Source organism: Gallus gallus, chromosome 3, assembly GCF_016699485.2.
Source record: "Gallus gallus isolate bGalGal1 chromosome 3, bGalGal1.mat.broiler.GRCg7b, whole genome shotgun sequence".
Lineage (NCBI taxonomy): Eukaryota > Metazoa > Chordata > Aves > Galliformes > Phasianidae > Gallus > Gallus gallus.
This window is the reverse complement of record NC_052534.1, coordinates 16729109-16752180: the sequence shown is the minus strand read 5'-3', so window position 1 is coordinate 16752180 and position 23072 is coordinate 16729109. Positions and strand designations below refer to the sequence as shown.

The 23072-nt window shown below is 42.2% G+C and overlaps 2 protein-coding genes across 8 annotated transcripts in view; both read right to left on the bottom strand.

The window, feature by feature from the left end:
- LIN9 (lin-9 DREAM MuvB core complex component) overlaps nucleotides 1-8199 on the bottom strand; it is a 37516-nt gene extending 29317 nt beyond the window's left edge. For 5 of the 7 annotated variants that reach the window (NM_001031042.2, NM_001396721.1, NM_001396722.1 and 2 more), the window contains exon 1: nucleotides 8133-8199. Coding sequence is in view for 2 of the 7 variants with exons in the window: in NM_001396719.1 (NP_001383648.1) it covers nucleotides 8133-8163 (31 nt within the window). In the remaining 5 variants the exon portion in view is untranslated. The remainder of the gene's footprint in view (nucleotides 1-8132) is intronic. The other 2 variants (XM_046938763.1, XM_046938766.1) reach the window with 1 other exon arrangement.
- A 3909-nt stretch (nucleotides 8200-12108) lies between these two features.
- Nucleotides 12109-23072, bottom strand: part of PARP1 (poly(ADP-ribose) polymerase 1) — a 30003-nt gene continuing 19039 nt past the window's right edge. Inside the window, exons 14-23 of the mRNA NM_205263.3 lie at nucleotides 22079-22207; nucleotides 19630-19713; nucleotides 18560-18682; nucleotides 18054-18182; nucleotides 17436-17534; nucleotides 16794-16946; nucleotides 16368-16495; nucleotides 15916-15977; nucleotides 14744-14858; nucleotides 12109-12783 (exon numbers count right to left, since the gene is read on the bottom strand). Coding sequence (NP_990594.3) covers nucleotides 12702-12783; nucleotides 14744-14858; nucleotides 15916-15977; nucleotides 16368-16495; nucleotides 16794-16946; nucleotides 17436-17534; nucleotides 18054-18182; nucleotides 18560-18682; nucleotides 19630-19713; nucleotides 22079-22207 — 1104 coding nt within the window. The 3' untranslated portion in view covers nucleotides 12109-12701. The remainder of the gene's footprint in view (nucleotides 12784-14743; nucleotides 14859-15915; nucleotides 15978-16367; nucleotides 16496-16793; nucleotides 16947-17435; nucleotides 17535-18053; nucleotides 18183-18559; nucleotides 18683-19629; nucleotides 19714-22078; nucleotides 22208-23072) is intronic.

Sequence of the window (23072 nt, the reverse complement as noted above, 5' to 3'; positions counted from 1 at the left end):
GAACTTCATCCCATCGGCTTCAGCCCATCCATCCAACTTGTCCAGATGGGCCCTCTGAAGGGCCTTCCTACTCCCAGGCAGATCAACACTTCCTCCCAACCTGGTGTTGTCTGCAAACTTCCTGAGGGTGCACTCAATCCCCTCATCCAGATCATCAGTAAAGCTATTAAACAGGACAGGCCCCAATACTGACCCCTGGGGAACACCACTTGTGACTGATCGCCAGCTGGATGCAACTCCATTCACCACCACTCTCTGGGCCCAGTCCTCCTGCCAGTTCTTCACCCAGCTAAGAGTGTACCTGTCCGAGCCACAGGCTCCCAACTTCTCAATGACAATACAGTGGAAGACAGAGTCAAAGGCTTTGCTGAAGTAAGGTAGAGTACATCAACAGCCTTTCTCTCATCTACCAAGCAGGTCACTTGATCATAGAAGGATCAGGTTGGTCAGGCAGAACCTGCCTTGGAGACCTAAAAGCGGCTGGAACTTGCTTCTATGCTGACCTGATTCCAAGTGAATTCACCTCTTGTAACTGAGGAGTAGCTTTATATCACAAAGAAATTACAGGGTAAATTAAAGCCATTGTATATTTTCTGATCTAGGCGAGTTTGAAGTAAAACAGAAATATTTTAATGTACAAATTGCAGAAAATTTCTAGCTTAAAGCATTAGAATAAATGTAGAATATCAAAGTGACAGAGATGTGTAATTAAGCTTAATTTTACCTTATAGACAATAACTTGATACATGTCAAGTTTTCTTGTCTTACCAAACTTCAAGGAAAACAGTCTAATCCCCTCTGGTTTCCATTTAGTTTGGCAGTATTTCATGTACAACCAGGGACACAAAAACTGAAACAAGGATGACCTTCTGAGTAGTAATAGGCTTCAACAAAACACACCCAATGCTTAATACAGATAAAAACATTGCAGAAACTATAAAGATCACTATTGTTCAGAATAGATTAAGTTTTTTGAAACAATTCTAATTTTCAGTTGCAATAATTATTGGACTCATACTATCACAACCTCACATTGAATGGGGCTAATTTTGTGCACTACTTCTGTTCTGAATACAATTACATAATCGCTGGTAGTCTTTTTAAGCAGCATTTTAATTACACAGACAGAGATAAAAGCAGAATGCACACATACGCTTGAACATAAATACGTATTATGACAATCAGGCAGATTTCATTTATGCAAACATTAAGCACTTCACAAGAAATGGGTGGAAGCAAAGAAAGAAGGCCGATGCATCACATAGGATGTTGCAACCAAAATCTATTTCCAGGTCCTTCAGGTTCACTGCATCGTGGAGCTGACTAATACTGGAAATAAGACAACCTTGGGATGAAGCACGGCAAAATTCACAACTGCTGCCAGGAAGGTGCTGGAGTCACTGTCCCTGGGGGTGTTTCAAGAAACGTGTAGATGTGGTACAAAGGAACGTGGTTCAGTGGGCAACACTGGTGTTAGGTGGACAGTTGGACTAGATGATCTTAGAGGTCTTTTCCAACCTTAATGATTCTATGATTATTCAGGTCTCTTCCAACCTAAGCCATTCTGTGATTCTAGGAATATCACTGTGATTCAGTATGGGCAGCTGTGAATGCCCTGCTGTAGATTTTCAACACTAACACGAAAGCGAAGCAGTTCAAACACAGCTTCTCAACCATTATCCTTTTCATATAAACAGGAACACAGACAAAAGCATTAAATTTGTGAAGGATCCTTCAGTAGCTCTCTTAAATAATGAATTTGTAACAGCTGATTACATTTTTGAAAACAAAAGTTACAAATAACCAAAGTGATGTTCCACAGCTACTGATCTTACTAGTACATGAGCACAAAGGGGTGTTTCAAGAGCATATCTAAATCAATATAAGCAATTATATTGTTTAGATAAGTGATAAAATAATAAGAAAACTTTCCTCATCAGACTGCTAAAACATTTTCTATGTTTGGAGCAGGTGAGCATTTATTTTATTGCTGGTTGCAGGAAAATCTCTAAAGCGTATGTCATCAAGCTACACTACTGGCTCTAAAAATGGTGTGTCTAAGGAAACCTGTGGAGAAGGAAAAACACAAGCCTCTATTACAGGTTGAGTCATTAACCCTCCCAGACATCATTCACCTACACAAGCTCAGTGTAACTTGTTTTATCAAAGGAAACATCTCAAAGAATTGACCACTAAACCAGCAGCTCATTCAGGAAAGCTTAGCAAGTTAAAAGCACACACCATACAAAAACCTGAGTTTCAAAGCTTAAAAGCTCCCCAAAACCTCAGGTAACATCAGACCACTAACTTTTAGCTTCCAGGATGGATGGATCAGCATTCCCTTCATGTTATGAGCCCACTAATAAAACTGACATTTGCATATTTCCAAATCCTAGTTTAACTCTGGGTGAAAGGCAATTTTTTCAGCCTTGTGAACCCTTTTACAGGACTTGTGCAGAAAATAACCACAACACCAAAACATTTGTTTTAAAAACACTGCATTCTCATGTTGGACAACATGTTGATACCATGGTAATAGGCAGTTCTGAAGGCAAGCTGTACAAATAATGGCAAAATGACTGCTGCGGGTACTGTTTAGCTGCCACAAAACACATCTTGTGCCCTTTCCCAAGTGCTGTAATCTCAAGGCTCTGCTGAGTTTTTGCCTCAAATGCCCAGAGCAGAGCCAGGCTCATGGTTCTTTGCCCTGGGGATGGAAAACCAAAGTGGTGAGAGGTATGCCCCATCCCTCCTCCAGTTGCTGAGGGAAGTGTCAGAGCAGAACAACTGGCTATGCAGGGAAGGGTGCTTGGAACCATGGCTGGAAAACGTGCTGAGAGCAAGGAAGATGATTTCTGCCTTAAATACTACCCTGTGCTGGAGCTTCCATTTGTGGGATAAAAGATGCTCGTCCCCTTCCCTTTAGTCTATGCTAGAACACAAGCCCCTACAAACTGTATTAGTAACATCCGTCAGTACAGACTTGGCAACACAGTACCACTGTCAGTACTTGCATTGTACAAGGTTAACACTGTGCTACCTACTGCTACCGCATTCTGGCTCTGATTCACCTGCAGCTCACTAGTGTTTGCCTACGTATATCAAAACCTCAGCACTCAGCAGCAGCTCAGTGTCTCGCTCCTCCTGGTGGCCCCATGCTGATAACCCATACAAGCTTGGCATGCCCGTACTTCTTCAGAGATGGCATCTCACTTCCATGGAACCCATTCTATGGGCTTACTAGTGCACAGGAATGCACAACACACAGCTGTGTGCCAGGACTAACCCTGTCTGCTAATCATGTCTGCATATTACATGCTGGATCAACACCTCACCTCAGCTTTACTCCGTGTACTTTAAAACCAAGCAATTCACAAATAAGGTTGTATTACTAAAAGCAAGAGACAATGCAGCATTATTTACACTTCAATACGATCAACCGCTTTTCCCTTTTGAGATTAAGAGGAACAGCCATCTGGCTTGCACAGTACAACTGCCCACTGCTTACCTCCACTGCAGAATCGCCAGGAGATAAAGGGAGGAAAGAGGAACTGACTAAAATTAGTCATTCATTGGGCATCAACCCAACTGTCTGAAGAAACAATTCTGTCTTCAAAATATAAATGCAATGATTAGTATTTCAAGTAATTCTGCATATTTTAATATTCTGGAATTTTTCAGTGACAGGATTTGCTATAGAATTGCTCTTTCTTCACAGGACTTTCTGCATACAGTGTTACTATATCCCTCTCCCTCTTGCAACACTAGTGAGAAAAGGCTTCAACTTCATCAAATGCACGTCAATTTATACACTGCCACCTTTCTGGTTGTTGAGGTTGTTGGTGTTAATTCCCTCCTGAGTTAAGGAGTACCCACCTCCCAGTTGTGTTTCACAACTTGCCAGAGGGCAGCAGGTGCTACCAGAACCCTGGCACAAGCTCCACTGAATCAGATTTCCAATTTGAAAGTGAAGCTGCATAGTCTTGCCGTGTTACAAGATTTCGCTTACCTTGTCACCGTGTTTAATTAGAATTATATGTGAACCCCTAATTACAGTCCACTATTGACTACAATCAATGCTGGAGAAAAGTCACACTGATCACACAGAAACTAGTCGTGAGCTATTCTAACATTTTAGAGACTTGTTTTTATACCACTAAGGAAGATACCAAACACGATTTTGTGATGTTCATTGTTATTATCTCTTACAAACTAAGTTGTGTACAGAAAGCCATATGAAGATAGTGTGAAATCAACCTAGAATGAAGATTCAAGCTGGGTCTAAGCATAGAATAGGAAAGGAAAGAACCAGATACAGCGATAGTTACAGTGTAACTGGAAAACATCCAGTTCACCAAAAGTAGAAAGAATAGAAATGGAAGCATGACACAAACTTTTGGAAACTTCCACATTTCTATTAGTTCACCAGCACTCCATAAAACGTGAAGGCCCCTCTCTGCCCAATGAAAACAACTGAACACACCCTACTTGCACCAAACGGAGGCTTCTGCTGCGCTGACCTTGCTCCTAAGGTCTGTATTTCCCCCTGACCTTCATGAACATAGGCACCATATGTCTGCTCCACGTGCCAGGCAGACACAGTGACAGCCACACCACTGGCAAGGGCTTGCACCACAGCAAGTCACCTATGTGACACTAACACGGTGCATTGGGGTGTTTGTTCCAGGTAAAACAGCACACTTAGCAAACCTCTCTGGTGCCCCTGTAGGCAATATAAAGGTGCCAAAGGGAAAACTATATTGGGTTAACCTCTTGAAACGCACAGTGCTTTCTCTGGAGTGCGGGTATGATCAAAGTAGGATCAGCAACCTAAACTCTGTGCTAGTGAGAATGGAAAAGAGAACTAATAAGCAATAAAATACTGCTATCTATTAATTATGGCTCTCTTAGTTGATCTGTGACTTGCATCTATCATATTCTAACATGGTACAGTATAGACAACTGAGCTGTACCAAAGGAAGAGTATCGCTTCTGTCCTTAATTTTAGACGATCCTTCATAAATCTCCTTGGATCAAACGATGACTCTGGCCACATCAAGCTATCAACCCTTTTCTCCCTGCAGTTGTCAGAGCTGTAAGATCCACGCCAGGCAGTCAGAAGCAGGATCTCAACCCCAAGCCACCTCCTGTTACAGAAGTAGTTGGCATGTTCACAAACCACGGTGATGCACAAAACAGCGTCACTAAAAATACAGAACTACTCTGTTGTACATACAGTCACCAAAATTACCAGCTGCCCTAGTTTTAGCCTAGCATGTATTTGCAGCTCTGCAATGCTTTATGTAAGCGCGGTTCTGCTAGTGCTGACATTCAGAACAATAGACGCTAAGTGGCAGCTCTGAAAGAGATTTGAAACCTCTTGGGTATCCCAAAAGTGATTTTTATCTCTTCTTTTTGGAAAAGCAACAGGCAGAATAACTTGAAAAAGAAATGGTTATTGGTCTGCATACCTTCCTAAATTGCTGAATTATTTAGTGAATAATCAGAGGCACTTTCTACAAAGATGTAAAACTATTAAACTGAAATCCGTTATCAAAACATCTGTTGTCATGACTATGCACTGACAATAATCATGATGTGATCTACAAGACTACGGGTCACGCCATTGAGGAGAGGCCCCCTTTTACCTGTAAACTCGTTTTTGCTTTATAACTCACGGAACAGCAATGGGTTCCACACACAGATCATTGCAACAAAGTCTTCGTACATTAACAGTCTAATTGTTTTTCCCCTTAGAAAAAAAGCTCATTAAAAACAAAGTAGCAAAAATGCAGCTTATTGTAAAATATGCTCTACCACACAGTGACTAATTAACATATAACTCCTCCTGCATAAATTAACATGAATATTGCAGGTAAGCCTCCAACACTAATATCTCATGAGCAAGCCTGGAAATCAGTACTGTAAGATGCACATTTCTGGACCTAAGCAAGGCACTGTACAAAAACCTGTAACAGTAACACCACTGATCTTGTAAAAATACAAATGGATACTTCAGACCAGTACTTCTATGTAAACTGTTACACAAAAGTAACATCCACAAATTTCTGTAGCTATGACTTATGCCTGTCTACAGGCACCCACCTACCCTCTGCAAGCAGTGAACTCACGCTCAGTCCTTTCCGCCTCACCCATGACTACCATCTTGTGCACCATCCCTGTAAGAAACGCAGGCTCAGCCTTCCAAACTGCTGCTCACAAAGGCCATCCTTTCCTCTGTCAGTCTCTGAACCTTCTTTGCTGAGATGCCATCTTCAGCTGTAAGTACCAGGACTTAAAGTACAGCAATGATTACAAGAGCACACAATAAAACACAGTGATCGATCTCACACTATTCCTTATCATGTTGTTTCAGACTGAAGAGCATGCCAGAGCAGAGGGGCAGACACAGTAGTGACCAACAACAGAACCCGAGGGGACAGCATGGAGCTGTGTCAGGGGAGGATCAGGTGGGGGTTAGGGAAAGGTTCATCACCAGAGGGCGGTGGGCATGGCCCCAGTGCCAGAGTTCAAGGAGCGCTTGGAGAATGTCCTCAAAGGGTTTGGATTTTGGGTGGTGCTGTGTGGAGCCACAAGTTGGGTTTGGTGATCCTTGACCCTTCCAACCTAGGATATTCTATGAGCCTATGACTATGACTCCTGCTTATCATATCACTATAAACAAAAGGGTTCCAAAATACCTGTAATAGGGTAAGGGGAAGACAGCAATACAAAGAGTGCTAAAACCGCTATACATATATTTAACAAGCTTCAATTCATAGAATCATAAAACCATTTGAGTTGGAAGGGACCCAAAAGTCATCTAATCCAACTTTCCTGCAATGAACAGGGACACCCATAGATCGATCAGGTGCTCAGAGCCCCTCCAGCCTGACCCTGAACGTCACCAGGGACGAGGTATCCACCATCTCTCTGGGCAACCTGTTTCACTACCCTGATTGTAAACAGCTTCTTCCTTATATCTAAACTAAATCTCCCATCCTTTAGCTTGAAACCATTTCCTCCTGTCCTATCACAGCAGACCCTGCTAGAGAATCTGACCCCTTCCTTCTTACAGCCCCCCTTTAGATACTGAAAGGCCGCTCTCAGTTCTCCCTGGAGCCTTCTCTTCTCCAGGCTGAACAGCTCCAGCTGTCTCAACCTGTCCTTGCAGCCTGAGAGCCTTCTTCAGCTCCTGCTGAGTATCAAGGAACCCTTGGGTTATTTTTTCCAGCAGACAGTTTAGAGGTCTTATGGCACATACTAACAGTTCATCTAGAAACTATAGCACACATACACTGTCCCACTGACTACTTCTAATGTCACTGAAGAGCACAAAGAAAAACAAAACAAAACCCAAAGTCAGTCATGATCTTTCCTCCTTTATTCATCCCCTTTTCCCTTCACGTTTTCTCATTCTGGCATACTAGCAGCTTCAGTTACTTGCTTGAAAAACGTCATCTCAGGAAGACTATCACATAATTTAGGAGAACAACACGTCAGCAGGAACATTTTACACTGAAAATGCCCTCTCTGATACCACTCAAGCACACGGTGCTACAATCCACACACAAAGAAAGGTGCGCCTTTCTCATCCGTACTCCGGCTTTCACCTGGTCCACGCCACGCTCACACAAACCCTACACCGTCGCACAGGTCTGGACGTGTGCACACCTGTCCGCCCGTGCCCCCTTCCCACACGACCAGCCTGCCCCCCCCGCACACGACGCGGGGTCCCGGAGGCCTCCGCCAGCCCCCCGCGGTGCCCGCAGCCCCCGGCGGCGCCCGCCCCGCCCGCACTACGCGCCCCCACACCGCGCAGCGCGCACCCCGCCCGGTGACGTTCGGCTGCCGCGCCCGGGCAGGTCGGCGGCCCGCAGCGCGCACCTCCGAGGGCAGCGGGGTCGCGCACCCGGACGGGAACCCCCGCCCGCCACCCTCCTCGCGCCGCCGCCCGGGCCGGGGCCTCGCCGGGGACGGGTGACGGCGGAGGTGGGGGGGCGGCCCGGTCGCCGGGGAGGAGGCTCGGGCCGCCGCTTCGCGGCGAGACGGAGGCGGGCCGGCGGCGGGGCGCGGGGCGGGTGGCCCGGCAGAGGGGCGAAGGGGTGGCGGCGGCACGGGTCGCTACTCACTCTCGTCAGGCAGCTGATCGAGCTCCGCCATCTTGAACGAGCCGCGCCGCTTTTTCAAAGGCTGCCTGGCGCGGTGCATTGTGGGGGAGGAGACGGGGCCTTGCGCGAGGCGGCGCTGGCGGGCGAGGCGCGCGGCGAGGCGCGTGCGCGGGGCGGTAACGGCGTCTCGCCTCAGCGCGGGCTGAGGAGACGCGGGGCGTGCTGAGTTGCCTTAACGCTTCCTCCTCACCCCGAGGGGCAGCATAGAGACACTGGCCGAGTGAGAAGGGACCCATAAAGATCACCGAGTCCGATTCCTGGCTCCGCGCAGCACCACCCAAGAAGTCAGACCGTATGTCTGAGAGCGGTGTCCCAGCGCTCCCTGAGCTCCGGCACAGAGCCGAGCCCACCGCCCTGGGCAGCCTGGTCCGTGCCCACCGCCCTCTGGGCGCAGCCTTTCCACAGCCTCCGCCCCTCCTCTGGAAGCAGTTGGTCCAATGTTACATGAACAGTAAACTGTTCTTATTTCCCTTAAACACACCCACAATCGCTCACCACAATCAGGAATGTTTTTTGTTTTTTTGTACAAAATAAAAAAAAAATCAAATTTAAGTTCAAATTCAATTAACGAAATCATCTGAGTGAAGCCTAAAGCGAGTGTTGCATCTCAGAAAGAAACACAGTGCCAACAGCACCGTGGCATGCATATCTGCATCTCTAAAAGCATCTAGCTGAGATCAGGGAGCCCACAGATCACAGGAACGTGCATTTTGGGAAATGAAATACAGGTTTTAATTTGTGTCCTTAATTGGTAATGAAGGAACTCAGAACAGGTTGAGAAGAGCAGAGTAGATGTGATGGTATTAAGCATGGTCAACACTGACCCATGGTTTTAAGTAAAAAAAAAATCTAAGAAAAATGAGAGCCTTTTGTGCTCTAGGAGCTTCATGCTAATGCTCAGCTAAGAGTGGTGGCACAGAATTCCACAGCTGACAAAGACACGGATCTCTGTGATATTTCTACTGCTGTACGTATAAACCTTGCCATTGGGCTGCTCTGGGCTGAAAGCAGCAGTTACCCTCCTCAGTGCTACAGTATTCACCAAGGCAAGGCAATTTCAGGGGAGGGTGGAGGGATAAAACTTTTCTACATGCACCACTCTTCAGAGCTTGAATTTCTTAGGGTGGGAAGATAAAGATGAACTTAGAAAAAAACCCAAACCAACCCAAAGCTAACACCTTTCATGGATTCTTTTTACCTTGTGACAAAGCTAGAAAACATGAAAATCTCCCAAGAGACTTCAATCCCCCAGACATCTCCTACTGGTCATCTTAGAAATTACCAGGTCAGAAAGGAAAACTCAGCTCCAAACAGCATTACACCAGATATTTCTGCATTTGGAAAATATTTAGCAGGAGCTATTACCATTCACTGTGTTGAAAAAGTAGCAATCTGTGCAATAAGGATTCCTCCTATAAACTATTTTGGTCTGCAGTACTATTTTACACTGCAGTATGTCTGTATTCTGGGTTTTTCACATATATTGTGCACGCTGTTTCCAAGCCACATCAACATGACTCTGACAAAGATGCACCCAGTGCCTTCTGACAGTCTGTAGACAAATACTCAATGCTTCCAGCACATCTTCATATCATTTGGGCAAATTTGCAGTCCATGCTTGGGCAGTGCAGAAATGACACAATTATACTGATAGACACACACCATGACTGAGAACATCTGTGCACACTGCTAACAACCTGTAATTAGGTATTGCTGACTCACTTGCCTTGCACAGGTGGGGGAATATCCTTAAATTGGCTTCACTCATGCTATTAGCTTTCCCAGAGGGTCACGTTAAGCAACTACCCTTAATGGTGTGTGCTGAAATACTGCAAAAACCACTTCCAGTTTTCCTCAATTACTGCGGATGACGTTAAAACACAGGTTACACCACCACCTAACCAGCGAGTCCATAGCCTTGTTAGCACAGTGCAGGTAGCACTACACCCCAGGGACAGGAAGCAGCAGGGTGCCACTGTAGCACAGACTCTAGGCAGGCCCTGGTAGTAGGAAGAAAAGCAGAGATAATTGGCAGAAGCCACAAGCGTGCTCTTCAGTTACTGAAGGACGTTCTTGAAGGCAGTCCCACCTTATGCAATGAGAATGTGTAATGAAAGGGGAAGCAATGGTTTATCCTCTCAGTAGTTGCAAAGCTGTATCTTCTATTTGCCTTCAGGCTGTACTTGCATCTCACTTTTTGTGAAAGCAGCCCACAATTGCTCATTGGCTCATGTGCTACCTCTGCACTGAAATGAATAATAATACAAAGCTGGGCAACCCATGCTGTATTTCTCAGCCACTTCTTTCTTCCATGAAAATGGACAAATCATTATTTACAAGTTAACAGTTAGTCAACCTAAGCTGAGCTCCCTTCAGTTTACCTACGTGATATCAACATACAGACTACCTTAAACCTTTGCAAGCCACTGGACAACAGTTTTCAGACATGCTAAATAAAGATAAATGATTAAATATACATTGCTGCTCATAGTTGAACATTTAGATCAGAAGTCACTCCTCAACACATCTCTAGAAAAGCAGAGAAAGTCACAGGACCCAATGCCTCAACAGCTCACTGTTGTCAAACAGTTTTGACAGAAGTGGGCCTACCCATCCACACCCAGCTCTGCTCTGTGCGCATCCTCCACACACCTTCACCTGCTGTTACTGAGCAGCTTCCCTCAGCCAGGCCCTACGGGGAGGCTGCCTGTGCAAGGTTAGAGACTGTGAGATATACTCGCTCATGCTGCAATTAAAACTGAGCGCTACAAGCGCATCATAAAGTGCTCCTTTGCACTTTTACAGTAGCCTAATGTTTATAGTCATCTCAGGGCAGGACGTTCTCAAAGCAGGAAGGGACTTTGAGCTACCTCTGGTATAGGTGATAGAGGACACGTCAAAAGCATCTACCTTTACTTCCTGGTCCAAAACTGAACTGCAGGCTGGCGTTCTGAGGAAAAAATTCTACCTTAACTAAACAGAATGAGTTCTCATATTTTCTTGCAGAGCATGAAAAGATTGCATTTAAGTCACAGACAAAAAAATTCTTTTGTAAGTAAAACAATTAGTCATCAACAAAGCTACTAAAGAATCGTAAGAAAAAGGCCACTCTTTCCACTTCTTTTAAAACCCATGGGCAGCACCCTCATTTGATTTTCTCAGTTCAGCTGTCCTCCAGTCACACAACTTACCTGCTCAGTCCCTGTGCTATTCTCTCCTTGGTTTTCCATCTACTATTTTTCATCCTTCAAGAATCCTGGAAACAGCTGCACTGTAAGGAACCACTCTGGCTGAGAGCTCATCTTTCAAAAGGCACCAGGACATTACAACATTTTAGGAAATAGATCTGATGTTTCCACACTAATAGTCAGCATAAGCTTGAATGGTCTTTTCTTGGGAAGGGAACTTTGATTGCAGAGGATACCAACTGCGCTGCCTGTGCAGGGCTGTACCAGGAGATTTGCCAATCTGCCCATCACAACTAGAGGAAAAAGGTGGATGTATGGCTCCGGGAAATTAGTACTTTTATGCTGATGATGCTCTGTAGTTAAGTTATTTTCGTATTGCTCAATAACTTACTGAATGTGAGTTGGTTTCAGTAATAACCAGCACTAAACAATGAAACTGCTATAGTTTCTATTGACAGTTCAGGAGAGGAAATTCAAGTGTACCCACACAGTGGCAATATACATCACTCCAGGTCACGATAAGTGAAGCTTTCCCTCTTACACTCAAACTCAACTTGGAGTTCATATGGCTTAAGTCTACAACAACCAATTTACATCATGTTTAAACGAGGTTTATTGGGGCCAACACTAGATTCAAACAGCTACAAGTTCATTTTTCATGTTTACCACACCAGCTGTTGACAGATGAAGTCTCAGTGGAAAGTCCACATTTTCATTTCACCATGACTTCCTGAGATAAGACTGCTACAGATATTAATGTTTGGCATTTGACCATCAGAGAGATATATCTCTTCAAGAAAACGCCAGCAGATACGTTTGAATGATTACTCAAAGCAGAACAATTCGGAAATTTTGAAACGTAAAGCTGTTAGTATGAAATTATCTTTTATTGTTTTTTTAACCTCAAAATAAATGCACATTTATCATTTATTCAAAATGGAAACTGAAAAGGGGTATCTTAAACAAGTGGGAACCCTAACAGAGCAAACATCACAAACACCCTCAAGTTCCTTCTCTGCTATCGCCCACCTCTGGCTAAAAAACACTTCTGTTGCTGTTGTTGTCATCTATTTTGTTCGGCCAATCAAAAGAAACACTTGATAGCCCCCACAAATAGAAGCGGTGTAAAACAAAACCAACTAAGCATTCTCAACAGAATTCAGGTCCTTGTGTTGCCACATTATATAAAAACTTTCACTAACTGTTGTACTAAATAGGATTTAGTAACCGCTCTTGCAGTTTAGCTCTTGGTATCTTGATAAGTGAAGTCAATGCTTAAGCAAGTCAGAAGTCAACTCTATAGTGTAACTACAGTATAACTAACAGGACTCCTAACTACTGTTCACCAGAGTGATGTCTTATAGTTGAATTTCAGTTTCAGCAGGTACTTCAGATTTACCTGAGCAACATCATACACAATATATCTAGGAAGAATGTTAAGGAACAATTATAGCTGTTGATATTAAAAACACACAAAACTCAAAACATAGTCAAACTTCATCTTTGAGCTTAAGTTATCATACAGACACTTGCGTGACTACGCAGTTCTAACATTTCAAGCTGGAAATCCTTAAATTTGATTCTTCTTTGAATCTGAAAATATTCTATGAGAGTTAGAAACTGTCAACTAAAAGAGAATCAGTGATGGCACAGCAGGAATCCAGAGTGGCAGGCAAGTGAACTGACTTAGATATGAAGCTGTAGCTCTTGAAGATTACTTATGTCAGGCAGAAAAAACACAATGTCTTTCCTGCTACCTATATAGTGGAACAACATATCTTAAATGAGATCTGAAATTATAGACCCAGCATCACAGAATCATAGAGATTGGAAGGGACCTCAAGAGATCATCAAGTTAATCCCTTTGATGAAGCAGGTTCCCTATAACAGGTTGCAAAGGTAGACGTCCAGATGGGACCTGAAAGTCTTGAATATTTCCACAGAAGATGGACAATACCTCTCTGGGTACCCTGTTCCAGTACTCCGCCACCCTTACTGTAAATAAGTTCTTTCATATGTTTGTATGGAACTTCCTATGGTCAAATTTTAGGCCACTGCTCCTTCTTCTATCACTACACACCAGTGAGAAGAGCCTGGCCTCAACCATTTGCCTCTCACCTTCCTTTAGGTATTTGTAAACACTGATCAGATCACCCCTCAGTCTTCTTTTCCCCAGGCTGAACAGACCCAGTTTGCTCAGCCTTTCCTTATAAGGGAGATACTCCAGGCCTTTATCATCTTTGTTGCCCTCTGCTGGATGCTCTCTAGGAGATTCCTTGTCTTTTTTGACCTGAGTAGTTCAGAACTGGACACAGTACTCCATATGTTGCCTCATCAGGCAGAGCAGAGGGGAAGGATCACCTCCCCTGACCTGCTGGCTACACTCTTCAATGCACCTCAGGATTCCATTGGCATTCTTGGCCACAAGCTATGTGGAAGTTCTACTGCTACCTCCCAGCAAAAGTCACTAATCTTTACTTCCCACAAAAAAAAAAAAAAAAAAACCCCAAACAAAAATGGACAAACAAAATGAAAACAACAAACCTGGAAGAGTTCTACAGTTATTGGCAGTGCTGGAACGTTTTGTGGCTGCACTGTGTTTTTTCAGAATACAGCTCTTGTCAATTATTCTTAATGCTTTAGGCCACAAACTTACCTCAAATCTCAACTTAAGTCTGCTTCTAAGAAGAAAACAACTTACCAAGTGAGAAGTCAGTTTCTACATAGCCCAGAGATTGTATTAATTAGCTAGCTGTTTCACTGAGAGCGAGCAAGCTGTCGACAATCTTTACAGTGAGATTACAGCCATCACATTCTCATGACATTCCCAAAGCAGTGCTGATTTTGGGGCACTTCTGCCTGGAAAGAGGCTTAAAGGCTACACCCTCTGAGAGGCATTCTGATGTTTACCTTCATATTTGCAAAGGATGTGGGGAACCTGAAAGAAGCTGGGATTAAACTCCAAATAGCCTGCTCCCCCATCTCCTCCCAGTCAAGCTGACCAGTCATAGCATCCTAAGGAAGAAACCATGTTAGAGTGATGCAAAACCACAGGCTGCATTCCCCTTCCCTTGTCCTGGCACATATCTGGGGGGCAAGGTACTTGGCAGCATCCATAGGCCACTTCAACACCTTCAGCTATTGAGTCTTGCTGAAGCAACAGCTCTTTGGTACGTGTACTGTTTCCTTTTTAACAAGATGATAACTTAAGCATGACAACTGTAAAATTGTCCCCCTTTGAAAACAGTGACAGATGCACTCAAAAACAGATTATAAAAAAAAAATAAAAAAATCATAACACTGGCAAAACTCCTGACCAACATCAGCAAGAGTCTGCTAAAGTCAACAACACTCAGCGCACAACAATGTGACAGCAAAGGATACTCATTGTACAGCAGACAAGTATCATTAATTCCTGTTGAGATCCCATTCCCTAAGGGAACTTCTACACCATCAAGGGTTGTAGTGGCTGTGGGATCAGGTGCAGTTTTGCCCAAGCCTAGAAAAGGAAAAAACATTAGTAAACAAATCTTGAAGGCAGACATCAGACTTTGCATATAAAGAAAATGAATCAGCCAGTCATGTATTACATCCCATATATTGTCACGTGCTGACTGGGAGGAAAAATATCTTAAAGAGAACATAAAGGACGTTGGCAGTTTACTCAACTCAGCACTACTGTATTTATAGTAGTTGTGCTCTGCTACATTAAAAGAAGTTTCACTTTTTGCTGTTAGCTCTGTCATACACATTAGACAATTAGACAGATCAGACTACCCTTATTGCTCTCATATTTTAGCACATACACGAGTAAACTGTAACATTTTCAGGAAGCGTTAATAAATCCATTCTTATTCTTTAAATCCTTTGATACAAATCTAATTTGACATTTGTAATAGTTGGAATGCACTGAAGAAATGCTAGATCGTGTTTTAATAAATTATAGAAAACTCATTTATTAAGCCTCTCAAAATTGAGCATTCAAGAGAAGCCATTCATTACCAAATGCTATCGATCTTTCCTATCTCTGTAAAGACAGTCACGATTACTATTTCTTGTGCTTGAATTAGAGAATGAAGTCTTTCATTTTTCTTTTCGTTACAATATGCCCCTACTTTTTGCTGATAGAAATGTAATGAGAACAGCTGTTCTATTTGAACTTTTATCCTTAGCCTTTCCCTTCGCTACAAGTTTCCAACATGCTTTGAAATTATTCCTCTCATCTATCAAGCCTCTCATCCTTCTTCTAAAACATGTTGTATTGTCGAAAGCGAGTAAGAAAGTGGAGAATACACCACACTTTGTTGTTCTTTTACTATGAAAGTCTCCTCCTGAACTTCAGGCAGCCCATTAACTTCGGTTTTATGTTTTCAAGTGTACAAACTCTCATCTCAAAACACTCCATATACACGTATTCAGATGCAATCATAATGCTACATATTACACAAACTCTTAAGGAAGCACAGCTATGAAAAGACTGTAGGTCTCTTTGCTGAGAAGAGAGACAAACATAAAGCAAGTTTGCCATCAAAAACACATTACCAAAGAAAACTTACCTTTCACACTATGTTTTCCCTTGGGCAATTTTGTTATGTGAGAAGCATTCTTTAGCTCATACCTGGATAGCACAAAGAGCACACAACAGCATTCAACGTTCATCTTAAAATTTCTTGGTTAAAAAACAAACAAACAAAAAAAATCACAACCTTTTTTCAGGCTTTAGAGTATGGAGAATTAATTTAAATTCTATATTTCTGAAGCTCAGCTGCCTTTACACTTCATCTCAGTGACTAATTTTATTGATACTGGCATTTACAACATGATTTTAGACTTGCAGCATGTTTTTACACCACCCAACAGTTCTCATTTGACAAAAAAGGCCAACACTGTTTTTAAAGGAATACAAAGTGCTCTTTTTTCCACACAGAAGAGGCTTTCAATTTTAACATAAGCTTCTATTATAATACCCTTAAGCATGTTTAGAAAATGCTCCTAATGAGCTACTTACATATTTCCGAGGGCAACTTCTCCCAGTAGTATTAACCCAATTGGATCAGCTTGAGATGTGTGACAGTAGTTGGCACTCTTGGAAACCATATCTGCAAAGTAGATGCCCTTCCCAAACATGTAGCCGGTCTGCAGCAAGGGGGGGAGCAAAGTGGGAAAAGACATTGAAGAATTCATACAATAATATCGATAATATAAAGGCAGTACTGAATCCATCTGGCTGTGCTCTCAGGAAAGAAAAGCTGCAACTCACACTCTCATAGACACCATACAGCAACCCACTCTGGACACCGAATGTTGTCCTTATGCTCGGAGATAACACTTGGTCCTCCCCAAAGAGAAATCCTACTACTTAGATTCTCCCTGACCATAACCACTTCTGGGCACAAGGATGCAGGCAGCCAGAGAAGGTGTCCGTTGAACATACCACAGGAGCTTCAGGGGGAGCTATCCGGAGACCCTGTGAGAGGATACCAGCGAAGTTGGTGGTGCGGGAACCGTGCCACAGCAGCTGGCGATTATGAAGCTGCTTAAATGGCTTGTAACGCTGACTCTCTCCTTCACGTTCAATCCTGAAGATCTTCAGTTCAAAACGGGATAGGAGAAAAAGAACAATCGAGTAAATAAGCCATTATTTTCATGCAATCAACCAGGTAAATAGGTCGATCTGCTATGAAAATTGACATAAACGTTTTTCAGTGCTCACAGCTTGCTATGTCATGCTTGTAAAAGAGGTAGCCTTGATCACACAGGACCATATTAATCCTTTACCCTCTCTTCTGTATTTTCATGAGACCATCACTCTCTGAAAAAAAATCATTTAGGGAACTGAAACTTGATTTCAGACAACTACTCTTTTATGCAGCAAATTAAGATGAAATAAAAAAAAGCTTAGTCTTATCTCTGTCTAGGTTTTTCTATTTAATAAAATACTAATTGGTCTATCAAAATTTGCTTTCAACAAGGGAAATGAGATAAGGTACTCAAAAATAAAGTGAAGCCATAAGCCAGTAAATAGACCAATAAAGCTAATCTGCACGAACTTAAATCCCAGTACTCCCATACTTACTTCCACAACTTTGAGGTCATATGCATTGTGAGTAGCAGCATGAGTATTTTTCACGTATTGTTTAATAATCTTGGCTTCTTCTGAATCTTTGTCAACCACCTGCAAAGAAGCAAATGAGAAGTTCCTCTAGAATACGAATTAGCAAACATGTTATAAAATGAAGACGTTCACCCTATGCTCCCCAGTTTAAGCTGACTCCCTATTTGACCATTTAGGTGAAAGTTTATTCCCAAGTAGAGAATTTGTAGAAGTCTACAGAAAGCACTCAACCAGAGAACTGTTGACAGTGGCGATAGGAAGGCACCTCTGGAAACTTACATGACTTTCAATCGCCCTGTTCAAAGCAGGGTTAGCTGTAGCAGATTGCACTCCTTTACCCCACCTGGTATTTATACACACCGGTAAGATACACCCAAAGCCTTCTCTCCTCCACATTAAAAAGCCCAAGGTCTCTTAGCAACACATTGTGCAACATGTGCTCCAGCACCATAGCCATCCTGGTGGCCCTTCTTCAAACTCATGCCAATACATCTGTCCACTTTAAGCTTAGCTGATCTGTTAACACTCCAACAAGACATCAGCATGCATTCCTGGTCTGTCACTTTTTTTTTTTTTTACCTTAATATCAGTTCGGAGCTTTTCATAATTGATATCAATTGGGTCTTTGTCTCCATCTTCATTTCCACCTCTGAGAAGACTGTAAGCAACCTCAATATCGAGCAAGTTGTCCAACATCTGCACTTTAGCCTGAATAATTTAAATAAGTTATTTCATTTGCGTATTTGATGTTCAGAATAACTCTAGAACACTTCCAAGTTATAAAAACGTATGTGAAGCACAGGCACTGGCATTTAACAAGACTGCCTTTTAAATATATACTTATATATAATACACGTGTTCACACATATATATATGTTATATCTATTTTTATGCATCTCCTGAAACCTTATATACAATCTTCATATGTAAACACACACACAAACAAAAAAAATCAGATATTCTGAGAAAACCCACAAGCTTAACCTCATAAAAGCAGGGGGTTGAAATAATTCTTCAAACTTCATGAATTTGGTGTCAGGTATCAGGCCTGTTGCCTGCAAACAGCATACTATTTCTAGTATTACCTGAATGTATTCCAAGTTACTGAGAAGAGGTGGTTTCTTCATCCCAAAGTCATGAGGGATCAGAGTATAGAAGCGGTTTGAGAGGTCCAAGATCTGGGATTCAGAACCACCGTCAGAAACCGCCTATACAAGAAAACAAGCAGCAAAAGAGAATTACTGAATAGGCCAGAATATGGCTCCACAGCAACAGGTGCACACAGGATACTTGAGAACAAATCAACAGAAGCAGCAATAGAAATCATTTCAATCCTGAAAGTCCCAAAGGAGTAAAAGGGCTAGCTTTATGCAATTCTTTTGCACAGAGTAAGCTCCAGGCTTGCTCAGAAAAAAATCTAATGGGATTATGGTTTCCAGAAGGCAAAATAAAGGTACGTGTGCGTGTGTGCTCAGAAAGGTACTTTAAAAATTGAAATCAAAACTTTCTTTAATCAATGCTCTCCCAAGGTGCCCTCAACTTAAAAAAAAAAACAAAAAACAAATGAACAGCAGCAGATGCTGATGTACTTTTACAAGCTCTTTCAGGCAGTACTATGCAGTCATTCTTGGAATGGTCCATGTCATGATGCGTAAAGACAGTAGTCATCAAGGCAGATTCTTCTCTGAGTCAACTACTTCTACTCTCACGCTCAAACAGATTCTCTGGGGGGGGCAAAACAAGCTTCATTTGCTCAACTGCCATTTCTGTCAGTAGCAAGTCTGACACAGCCTGAAGTTTGTGATACAAAAGCTTGAAGTAGGCATAAGAACTACCTAAACTTGGAAAGATAAAAATACTGCTTAAACTTTCACAACGAAAAAGAGGACTAGCTAGTTCATCGTGGAAACCACATACTCTTCTACACCTAAGAGCAGCTCAGATCTTCACACAAATCAGCAATCATTTACATTTCAGCAAAAAAGCTTCCCCCACTCCCTTGTAAGATAGAAGTACGCACCCTCTTCCTATTGTCTCTTAAATTATGCAAAAACAAAACAAACCTCCAGCAAACACACACAGCTCACCATTCACATCATTCCAAGCCCACAACCACCAAACTCCCCACTTGCTGGAACACCTCCATCACACTCACCTGCTGAACCTCGTTAAGGATGGAGTATGCACTTTGGATCTGTCGCTTGCTCAGTTTCCCCAGTGGCATCTTCTGCAGGTCAATCTGATAAAGTGGTAAACAATTAAAACAGGATTTCACTACACTGAAACTGTTGCAGCACTGTCTCTTTGGTTTCCAAGGAACAAGTCTGTCCAGATTGGTTCACACAAAGAAAAGAAACATCTCAGACCTGGTATTAATCAAGGAATGGTATCAGAAAGACAGTGTTTGCTACTGAAAAGATGTCCTATAAACAAAGCAATGCAGCAACAAGAGACTAGGCATGCATAGCAGAGTAACACAAAATGCATCCTAAGCATTTGACTGGGATTTTAGCATTAACCTACTGTCAAAGGTGCTCCTGAATCACTTTGGTAAGTATACGTTTCAGGTTAACAATGAAGCAATATGAAAGAAAGAATTCTTGCTCATAAGATCTTCTGTATACCTACGTACAACCTAGACACTCTCTTCCTCTCCCCAGCTTTAATGCTACAATAATCAATAGTCAAATGTAAAGAGATTACAAGATACTTCAGATACTTCACAGCCACATCTGAAAAAAATGAAAAGCAACTAAGTCAGAATTGATGCCTTGACTGCCTGCATTTATCTATTTATTTATTTCATTTGTTGCTGTTCCTTTTGTATTTATGGATCTTGACTGAGTTTCAGATTTGCATTAAACCGTCGCACAATTATGAGCTGCCTGAATACAAAAGCACATAGCAAAAGTAAACACCAATGGAGTCATTTACCAAGTTCACACATATACCTTCTGGACTCTTCACAATACTCATCATACACCCTGCAGGTGAAACTAGCTTTTACTTTACTTGGTGGGTTTATGATTCAGCTCAAGGACAAAAGATTCTATGAAACCACGTACATGGTATACTATCTACTATACTATACTACTATACTATCTACTATACTATACTACTACATGATAAGCTATACATTATTCATTCACTATAGAACAAGGAACCCTGGCTGTGTGCAAGTCTTCTCTGCAAGCTGAACTCAGAAGACGGTTCTGTGCTACAGAGACTGGTTTGAAAGCCCTCAAGTGATTTTTTTTTTAAATGCAGGTTTCCACCTTGTATTGGGCTAAGGAGAGCTCTTACCTTCTGCTGCAACTACGTATACATACAGTCAGTTACTAAGAAGAGTCACGATGGAAGCAAATGAGAAGACAGACTTCAAAACTGATCATATGTTGAGGACAAATTTGAAGATTAATACTGCCAGGAACACTGAGGGCAACATGAAGAATTAGCTCTGTGTCAGAGCTGCACGTGCCAGGATTATCATGAGGAGCAAGGGAGATATTTACCCATGCAAGAGAGGGCAAAACACTGGAACACACTGCCCTGTAACCATCAGCCTCATGCAAGGCAATGACATGGAAACCAGAATAACACTCTGTACACTTGGTGAGGGGAAACTCTCAAAAACTAAGTTAGAAGCAGGAAGAAAAGTGCATCAGAACTCACAGTTGGGCAGAGTGAGAGTGCCTGGATAGAATGAAAATCTCAACACCAGGCTCGTTAAAGGCATCACACAGCCATGTGGGGAGGATGTAGAGAAACATGAGACTAGGAGAAAAAAAAATAACTCCTCTAAAGAAAAACAGCTGTTCAGCAGCAGCACAAGATAAATCTAGTAGGAAGCGAGTCCCCTGATTCTCATGTCTCCTACAAACATGCAGCTGTATGAATTAACAGTTTCAGAGCTTTACAAAGCCAGATGACATCCCGATAGACAATCTAGAGCCTTTTGCCAGTTCCAGTTACAAGCTATTATTATTGTTTTAGAAAACCAACCAAAAGAGACACTGAAGATACACAAGAACATAACTAACGTATTGCCCAACGTCTTGTAGTGCTGTACATATGAAAACATTCAGGTAAGCTGTTTAAATATGAAGTCTTAGAACAAGATAACCGAGCTGGCTGAAGAAAACTGACATCTGTTATTTAGAATCAAACCAGTCTGACTTGTATTAAAACAACCAACCTGCAGGATCTCTGCTCTTTCAATGTAAGGAGAGATACTACCAGACTGATCTCTAAAAGCATAAAGGAAAGAAGAATGGATGAAAAGAGGGTATCATTAGAACAAATGAGAAATAAGACAACAACAACAAAATCTATAGTTTGGCCCAGTTCAGAAGGAGATCTGATACAGACATTCCCTACTGTAGAACAAAGAACACGCTCATGTGCATCATAACTAAGGTACTACTTCCACTGCTTGTCAAACCCTGGTCAGACTCTTGCCCTTATTCAATGCTGATCTAGAACTAGCAGTGACTTCTGCAAAGAATGATACACCCTGGATTGCAAAGAACTTACTTCAGGCTGTGCAAGTATGATATAGAGAGAAAAGGAAGTTATAATCGAGACATGTGCATGCATGTAGTCACCTCAAATTCCACCATGGCTTTCTTCATGCTCTCCACATCAAAAATCATCTTAATAAGGTCTTGGATTGGCTTAGCAAGCTTCGATTTAGTCCCAGCACTCACTGTCAGTTTCCTGACAGCTTCTTCATCCTGGGAAGAAAATGTAGCACCAGAATTAGTAAAATCACAAAGGAAAAGGTGAAAGACTGGCTGCCATGGTAACTAATCAAAACCAATTTAATGTACGCATAATATTACTAGCGTGAAGTTCATAGGAAGCGTTGGATGCTGGCCTGACTTTTTGGAGCTAAGTGGCTTCAAAAATCCACCTATGCAGTAATTGGGCAGAAGTGTTTCAAGAGGTGGCCTTATAAAGTAAAGGTAGAATTAAGGGAATTGAACTGTGTGCATCTCTGCTTTACCTCAAGTAGCAGTATTAACTCATTCTGCAAGATTCTGTTGCAGAGACCATGGTATGAAAAAAAAGAAAGAATGCTTATTTCATTGTTTGATAACAAAATAGAGATACAATAACTAGTTTCAGTATGTTTTTATAATAAAAATGGCCATCAGTAAGTACAGGCATCATCAGTTAGAAGCAATACTTCCTAGGAGTCTTCCTGGGTAGAATGTTTCATCCATAAAGCATCTGCCAGACGCTTCAGTGTCACTGCACACTGCAGTATAACAGTTTCCTGCTGCAATATTCAGATTTCTAGAAAGAAAGCTAAGCACTGACTGCTGGAACTGGACAGTGGAACTGACACTGGAAGATGACATCCAGTAATGTGGCTACAGAAAAATGCAATGGCTTCAAAAATGGCTTTATAGCTATTAGCAGCATTCACCTATGTCATCTGAAAATAGCTTAAGCCGTGGGTATGTCTTTATACAAGTATATAAACTCCCATCGGGCAGAAGGAATAGAATTCCTATTGAGCATAGCTGTCTAAATAGCCAAATCCTACTGCTAACAAATACTTTCTCCTCAGCTTGCTCAACATGCACACTCAGC